The 8,595-nt window shown below is 47.5% G+C and overlaps 1 protein-coding gene across 1 annotated transcript in view; it reads left to right on the top strand.

Moving 5' to 3' along the window:
• LOC119969407 (tumor necrosis factor receptor superfamily member 5-like) overlaps nt 1-5,180 on the top strand; it is a 64,972-nt gene extending 59,792 nt beyond the window's left edge. The window contains exon 9 of the mRNA XM_038803024.1: nt 1,054-5,180. Coding sequence (XP_038658952.1) covers nt 1,054-1,260 — 207 coding nt within the window. The 3' untranslated portion in view covers nt 1,261-5,180. The remainder of the gene's footprint in view (nt 1-1,053) is intronic.
• Nucleotides 5,181-8,595: the final 3,415 nt, after the last annotated feature.

Raw genomic sequence — 8,595 nt, forward strand, 5'->3', positions numbered from 1 at the left:
GCGCTGTAATTTCGTAGGGCGGTGGTCACTTTAGATATCTGTGGGTGCAGGTGGCGTGGGACTGAAGGGGGGGGGGTGCGGGGGGCTCCATAGGTTAATCTTACTAGCTTGGTGTGGTTCAGGGATATAGAACATAGAACAGTACAGCACAGAACAGGCCCTTCGGCCCTCGATGTTGTGCCGAGCAATGATCACCCTACTTAAACTCACGTAACCCGTATACCCGTAACCCAACAATCCCCCCATTAACCTTACACTACGGGCAATTTAGCATGGCCAATCCACCTAACCCGCACATCTTTGGACTGTGGGAGGAAACCGGAGCACCCGGAGGAAACCCACGCACACACGGGGAGGACGTGCAGACTCCACACAGACAGTGACCCAGCCAGGAATCGAACCTGGGACCCTGGAGCTGTGAAGCATTGATGCTAACCACCATGCTACTGTGAGGCCCCCTTAAGAAAACTGTAAGCCAAGTGACTTACTGTGGTCTGTTCCCCTCTCAAAGCGCATCTCCACAGCAACATGAGCTTTGTATCCAGGTATTAATTATAATTAGCTCTCTTCGAGATCTCGAACTCCCCAACTCCATTCTATCTTGGCATAAAACAGACACTTTAAAGTCTAACCATTTAAAAAAACCTAACACCTTCCTGTGAGACTTGGAGACTAACAGCAGAGCTGTTCTGGTCATTGTTCACATGTGTGAATATCTCGCACCTTCTCCCCAGCAAGACAACCTGAGCCACTCAAACCTGTTGCTGGGTGGAATTCAGAACAGATCAGATGATCCCCTCCATTTTTCCGTGAATTAAAGAAACAGTCCCAAAATAAAACAATCTAATAAACTTTGTATTTGTAATGCAGGAGTGTAGTTAAATCAAATTTGACACTAAGCCACATGGGATATTATAACGGGCGATCAAAAGCTTGGTCAAAGAAGCAGGTTTTAAGGATCAGTTGGGCAGCTCTTTCTGATTTCTTACTCGTCATTTGGAATGCATTGGTGTTGGGAACCATCTTTAAAACCTAACATTAATGTTCCTACAGCTTAAACAACCAGAACAGCACGCTCCTGGAAAGGATAATAATGGAGGTGCTGTAATCTTGCCGGAAGACAACTGGCATTTTGGACAACAGGCAAGCGATGAGACGTCAGTCCCGATTCCAGAGTCCTTGGCAGAAGAACATCGCTTGATCCCAGCTCATCAAGAAGATGGCAAGGAGTATCATCTCCCAGAACAAGAGCAAGAGTAGATGCCTCTGCCAAAGACCTAGTAAACATACTTGCCAAAGGACTATATTGTGCTACTTGCTGATGGACAGGTTATTAGGAACGTCTGAACAACATTGAACCCCAAGCCTTGGCATGACGTTACTGAAATGGACATTTTTCTGTGTACTAATTATTTTGATTGTCTTATGGCTCCTGACCACCTTGGCTGATGTGACAATCCTGCATCTAAATCCTCATCTGTTTATTCCAGGACCAGGGACAATAAGGCTGTCACATTCCCATTACCGATGACCATGAGAAAGCAGAATTACTTGTTGCATTGAAAAGCCTAATTATTGAATTAACACTCCATATAAATCATAAATGTGCAGAAAGGGGTGTCAAAATTAAAACTACTTGGCTGTAGGGGTGAGGAAAGTTTCCAGTTTGGACAGTGGCCAGTGCTTAAGTTACCTAATTGCACAGTCAGGTGGCGAAAGAGATTGTCCAATTAGCCTTGATCAGTTAACACAACCCAAAAAATTCAATAGTAACGGACCCATCAGGTCAAGTTGGAGCAATAAACGTCAGCCTTGCCAGTTGCATACACATCCTGAGAATGGATGAAAAAATGCTTGAGGGCTGATGAGAAGCAAGGGTGGAATGGGATCCTTGATGAATAAATATTAAGTATGGAATTAGGAAGGACAACTTGATGTATATTGAACGGTGATGAGCTACAATTCACTGAGTGGGCTGTGAAGAGGCCACATTTCTGGCCAACTCCTTGGTGACCATGAATTGATTAGATTTATAGCAATTTCGAGCATGGAGCGAGAAGGGCTATAAAATGGGATGGGGAGGGGGGGGAATTATTTAACGGTAGCTCTCTATTTACAACAACAAATCTAAGTTTGTAAATGTTCCTGCGTCGCTTCACAGGAGTATTATCAGCCAAGAACACCGAAGTGAAAGGAGGGGATGTTAGGACAGGTCGATCAAACAGATAGATCTAACTTCATGGCAGTGTTAATGTAAGCCTACTTGTGACACTAATAAAGATTATTATTGGGAGTGTCTTAAGGAACGACAAGAGGAGAGGTGAGTCAGTTGGGAGAGGGAATTCCAGAGTTTAGGACCCAGACAATGGAAGGCATGGCTGCCAAAGGAGGTATGAAGGAAGTGGATGGACAAGAGGCTAGAGTTAGAGGAATGCTCTGTATTGGGAAGGTTGAGGGCCAGGAAAAGTTCCAGAAATAGCGTGGGGCGAGCTCGAGGAAGAATTTGGACAAGGACAGGAAAATGACACATTTGGGGACGGAGAGCCAATGTAGGTCGGCAAGTCCAATGGTGATTGGGAAGTAACCGATTAATCAGAATGTTGATAGATTGAGAGTTTCCCAGCCTGGTGACTAGATACTGTTGCAGATATTGGGAATTTATTTCACCAGAGAGCCAAACAGTAAAAGGGAACATACATACAGACAGGATGGTTAGGCTGTGAATTTAACTCAGCCCAGATTTAAACCACCTGAAGTAATGCAACAGATCACAAATGACTTGATCACCCTGCCACTTGTATATAAAAAAACACAAAATAACCTTGAATAACAATTGCGTTTAGATTCCTGCTCATCTTTCGATTCGCAGAGGTGCCTTTTGTGATGTGAGTAGGCTAAAGCAGAAGCAGGAATTTGACGATGAGCTTTGTCAGCCGTATGTAGCGATTTTAGTCTGAACCTCCCTGAATTTCCTCATGAATGGCTATTTTATTTCACATGCAGGTTGGAGCGAACTATCTCCTCCAGACAAACCTTACTTCAATCAGCAAGGCCAGAAGAGATAATTTTTGAGTTTACACCCCAGCTGATAAGCAGCTTATTTCCCAGAGAGCTGTTCCAATGTCCATCACCATGGTGACGTTAGGGTAGTAAATCATTTGGCTTGAGGCCTAGAAACATTTGGACTATTGTGTTCTCCACAAAGCACACTTGATGACTTTTACAGTAATTACCTTCTATTATAGGCATAGGTTTGGCCACACACGATTGTGGATTAAACCTGGGAACTCCCTGGTTTGTGTTGATTGCATAGTTACCAGATAAACTAAAAAGCATTTATTTTTTAGAAACCAGTGATACCTATTACAATTGTATAGTTTCTGAGGCATTCTTTATTAGTAGTTATTTGGTTATTAGGAACTCTCAAAGAGTAAAATCACCCAATCATTCTTTTATAAAATATATTTATTCATGGGATGTGGGTGTCACTGGCTAGGCCAGCATTTATTCCAATTCTCATTCCACACCTGGTGGTGCACCAAGGCAGACTTTTGTCTGTTTCCATAGCTAATTATTCCTGGAGCAGGTCACTAGTCTGCCGCCAGGGACTTACAGCTTGAGGGGGCACCACTCCACATCAAGCGTGGCTGACCAGGAGTCTCTTCTGCTCTTACTGTCAGACATGGCATGTTGGATTTGATGGTTGATATTCAACCTGTTTGGCCATGTCATGAATGCACCTTCCTTGGTCATCAGGTCCTGGGGTGGGACTCAACCCGGAACTTCTGGCTCAGAGATCAGGGGCACTACCCACTCTGCCACAGATCTCCTTCCCAGCCTTTATTGCCCTTGATATGTGAGGTTATCTAGTGAGTAGTTGAGTAACAGAGGTTAGGAAGCTCCTCGTATCAATCCCATTCTGAGCAGAATTTGCTGTTCTCAGCTGGGCTGGCAGTACAGATTTCAGAGTTTGCCTGAAGATTCCGGGGCAGAGAATTGACCACTGTTACCATTTCTGATAGCTGCCATTTGTGCTGAGGGGTAACATTGAGATTAGCTGTGATGCACATTGTGGTTGAATCCCCTCTACATGGTAGATAGTCTCTCTCATCTATAATGGCTTTCTGGGTGTGACTGGTGCCTGTTGAACTAACCTTCAGCAGCGAGTCAATATCATCAGTGAAAACAGTCCAAGATCAAAGTCTTCTTGAATATTTCAATGGGTTGGATAGTACAAGTGAGATTGATCTGGAATCTTGGGGGTTAAATAGCAATGGAGTAGGATAAGTCAGAATTTTAGAGGTTAAATAGCAGTGGAATGGAATAGACTATAAGATATAGGAACAGAAGTAGGCCATTTGGCCCATCAAGTCTGCTCGACCGTTCGTTGAGCTCATGACTGATCCTATAAATAATCCTCAACTCCTCTTGCCTGTTTTATCCCCATAACTCTTGAATCAGCATTTCAGGTGTTAAATAACAGTGGACTACTGGAGATCAGAACCTATGGGGTTCAACGGTGGTAATGATTGTAGCACACGTTGTTTTGAGGAAGGGAAAAGCCAAGGGCAAAGTGGGGCCTGTGCAATCCGTAAAATAGGAGCTTTCCAAAATTAGCAGAAAGTACTTTTATCTGCTTCTGCAACTCCACAGGGTTCTCTTCTTTACAGAGTGAGTTCAGACAAATGTGTGTGTCTTCCTGTGGGATCTCTCTCCCTATTGTGATGACCTTGCAGGAAAATGCTGACTGCTTCTGTACTTTCCAGCACTTACTCATCCTCTAATTTTAGAAATGTACATAAAACAATTGTTTATATTTCCTCATCCTGTTACTCCTTCACCTGCTTTCTATAACAGCTGAACTCTGTCATGATATGCAAACATGCAACCAATGAACACTCAGAATAGGACACAACCAATGGGCAGTCAGGACACTCAGAGGTGGCATCACCACGAGGGGGCATGACATAAACACTAGAAAAGGAATGGGGCACTCACACCCTGCCTCTTTCCACAGACAGACATCTCGAGTGTCAGGCAGGGTTGATCGGCAGCATCACACCCCAGCACGTGGCTTAGAGCAAGCTGGTACAGTTAGACTGAGTTACTGCAGTTAGATTAGCAGAGAGTCAAACTCATTTGAGAACTGTGTTAATAGTTCAATAAACACGGTGAACTTATTTCAGAGTCTGGAGCATCCTTTAGTTAAGACTGCATCAAGTAGCAGCCTGTGTTATCTAAAGCAGCATAACACAACAGCTCCTGCTGCTGCACTCGAATGGAAACAAATAAGTGGGGTGGGGGTGGGGGTGGGGGGGAGGAGGGGTGCAGTTGTAAATTTGGAAATGATATAGGGGGGGAATTTCACAGCCCGCCTCCCACCTCTGGTGGGCGGGATGTCATGTAAAGTAAGTCGGGCAGGTGGAAGGGTGGGAGAGAAGGGAAGGGGTTGGTACATCCTGTGGGGGTGCCTTGAGTGCATCGGTGGGGCGGGGCAAGGGGGGGGGCAGCAACCCCTTAAGGTGATAATCCCCTGTCCGTGTGGAGTTGCACAATCTTTCCGTGTTTGTGTGGGTCTCATCCCCACATCCCAAAGATGTGCAGGATAGGTGGATTGGCCACGGTAAAATCGCCCCTTAATTGGATTTTTAAAAAAAGATGGTAACCCTCCACCTTTTGTGCCTCCTTGTCTGGCCTCCAAGACCCATCCCCTCAGCTCCCCCCCTCCTTCCTGGCCTCCAAAACCCATTCCCCACTCTGTCCTTGTCGGCTGCAGGTTTATATCCCTCATGGATACATCCAGTTTCTTCAGTGAAATCATTCGTTGGTTTCGCTTCCACCACCCTCCTAGGGAGAGGATTCTAGGTCATTGCCACTCGCTGCATAAAATTTAAAAAATCTTCCTTAAATTCCGCCCTGTATCTCTTGTCCAAAACTTTAAATCTGTCCCCGATTCCCTGCACGGTCAGCTAATCTTTTTGTCCTTCCAGCTGAAGGCAACCATGTTCATTAACCAGCTAACAGGATCACCTTCTGTTCGTCTACCTCTCTAAACCTGTCATAATCTGGTACGCCTCTATTAGATCTACCCTCAGTCTCCTTTGTTCCAAGGAGAACAACACCCAGATTCTTCAGTCTGTCCTTGCCGCTAAAATCCCCCATCCCTGGAATCGTTCTGATAAATCTCCTCCGCACCCTCTCAAGGACCTTTCACATCCTTCCTGAAGTATGGTGACCAGAATAGGACATATTGAATGTGTTTTGGGTGAGAATAGAGAGGCCGTTCCCGGTGCTCTCTGCAGCAGGAACAGCCCCGCTATCTAATGGTATTCTGGTTATTTTTGGTGGCCCAGCGAGGAATGCCCCCGCCCTCTCCCACTCCCCCATGGCCACACTCGGTTGGATTTCCTGCACTGAGGAGCTCCACTCGCCAGAACTCCTCAGTGCAGAGGGGGATCGGGAGGCTATTTGTAAGTGACGCCCTGATCTCTCGCAACCCCCACCCCTCCAACGCCCCAACACACCTCTAAGGATGTCTTCGCGGCCTCCCCCTGCGCCCCACCTCACACAGGCGGGGCATCCAAGGCCCGATCGTGGACAAAATGCCAGCCTGGCACCCTGGTAATGCCCCTGCCAATCTTGCAGTGTCACTTGGGCATGAACAACTTACGTTTGACAGGTCATCTGGTGGGGGCCTGTGTATCCTCATCTCTGGGCCACGCGCTGACCTCTATGGTGGTCACTGCTTTGTCTTCTGCCACCACTGCGACCCCCAGGGCCCATTCTTCATCGGAAGTGAAGACTCATGTCCGGCACGTTGCTGCCTGTCTAGGCCCTCTCCTGTCGACTGTGGGCTAACTTCTCCTGCAGGAACACAGAGGGGGCATCGTTAGCTGCACACCTGATTCAGTGTGGGGGGGGGGGGGGGGTGCTCAAGGTGTGGGAGAGGGGGCTTGGGGAGATGGGCCGTATGGAGGGGGGGATGAGTATAGGGGGATCGGTGCAAACTCACCTGAGCGACACGGTGGAGGTCATTGACGTTCTTGTGCCAGTCCTCCTCGTGACGCTCCACAAGCTGATGGGTGCAGCCACTTCCTCCCAGGCAGCACTGGCTGCCTTGTGGCTGACCCTCCAAGACCTTTGGGGGAACAGGGCATCCCGGCAGCCTCTACTGCTTCCAGTCGTCTGTCCAGGTCGGCATTGCCGAATCGTGGGGCTGGTTGTCTCCGTGGCATGGCTGTGAGTGGAGTGGGGTAGGCTGTGCAGGAGCGGTTTAAATGCTGCTCTCCCTAGTTAGCGGGAGGGGCTGGCGAGCGTGGTCCCAGCGATCAGCCGGCGAGACCACGATGTGCGGCGAGAAGCCCATGGGGCTTCGTTACGTGGACTAATTAATAGTTTGCTGCAGTGACGGCCTCGTCGAGCCAGACATTGGGAAGCTCGTGGCAGTTCCCGCTCGCTACCACACTTGGAAACTTTTCCATTAAATCACACCCATTCATTAATTTGCAATAAAACAAAGTAGTGGCTCTGGGAAACAAGAACCTTTCATTGCTGGGTGATTGGAGATGGGAGGTCAATACGACAAAGCAAAGTCGGCCAATGGTGTCACATCCAGTCCTCATCAATTGTTGTGCACAACTAGAAAATGAACCACTTGTGCCCTTTTTGCGATGATGTATATTTATTAAAAAGAGAGTGGGTGACATTCTTCTTGTCTGATTTGGGGAACGATCTACCAGCCTTACCGGGCCAGGTGAGTGAACGAGTGGGTTGGTTAGATAGCGGGAGAGGCCGAAATTGGGAACCATGCTGGACACCGTTCAGATTCCGATCTAACCGGCCCATTCCCGTCGGTAATCCCACTGCAACATGGTGAGAAACAAGCAATCACCAATTAAGACCAATCACCATCCCATTAATGGGAAGGACTCCTGATCAAACGGTCTCCTGTGATCTGACCACCTCCATAGTGAGCTTGTGGGGGGTGGTTGTCCAACGCCCAAGGGCCCGGCATGTCACCCCCCTCCTGGACCTTGTGTACCCACAACAGGGGCAGCTCCAGCCACTGCCTGTCTGTCCCAACGAACACACATGGGACAGAGCCCTGTTCGTGGTAATATGGTTATGTTATTCTCGAAGTCTGAATAAAGATTGTAGACTTCCAGTTAACACAAATACTTTATTCAGTAGGTTTGTTCTGCTTCCAGAGCTCAACTAGATGTAAAACAGTCAAGAGGTATGACCAGTGAAGCTAAGGTAATCTGCCTATGCTGAGCTGTCTCTGTCTGCTGCTGCTCACTAGCCCTGTGCTTCTGAAAGAGGCGGATCCTCCCTTGGGCTCGACTCTTTATACCCGTCTCTGATGCTGCCCTCTAGTGGTGCTGTGGCTGTTACATCTGTGCTGCAATTCCTGGTGTATGTGCAGATGTAGGTACAGATGTACAGATCACGACAAAGATATTGATCACTTTGACTCCTGTTGACCATGGGGGCCTCTGGCTGCACAGCTGAAGGCGATTGTTAATGGGAAATTGGCAATTCTAGTATTGTGAGCACTTCACAGCTTCCAAATGGATCCCCGTCAGTACACATGCC

The sequence above is a fragment of the Scyliorhinus canicula genome, chromosome 7 (genome assembly GCF_902713615.1).
Source record: "Scyliorhinus canicula chromosome 7, sScyCan1.1, whole genome shotgun sequence".
Lineage (NCBI taxonomy): Eukaryota > Metazoa > Chordata > Chondrichthyes > Carcharhiniformes > Scyliorhinidae > Scyliorhinus > Scyliorhinus canicula.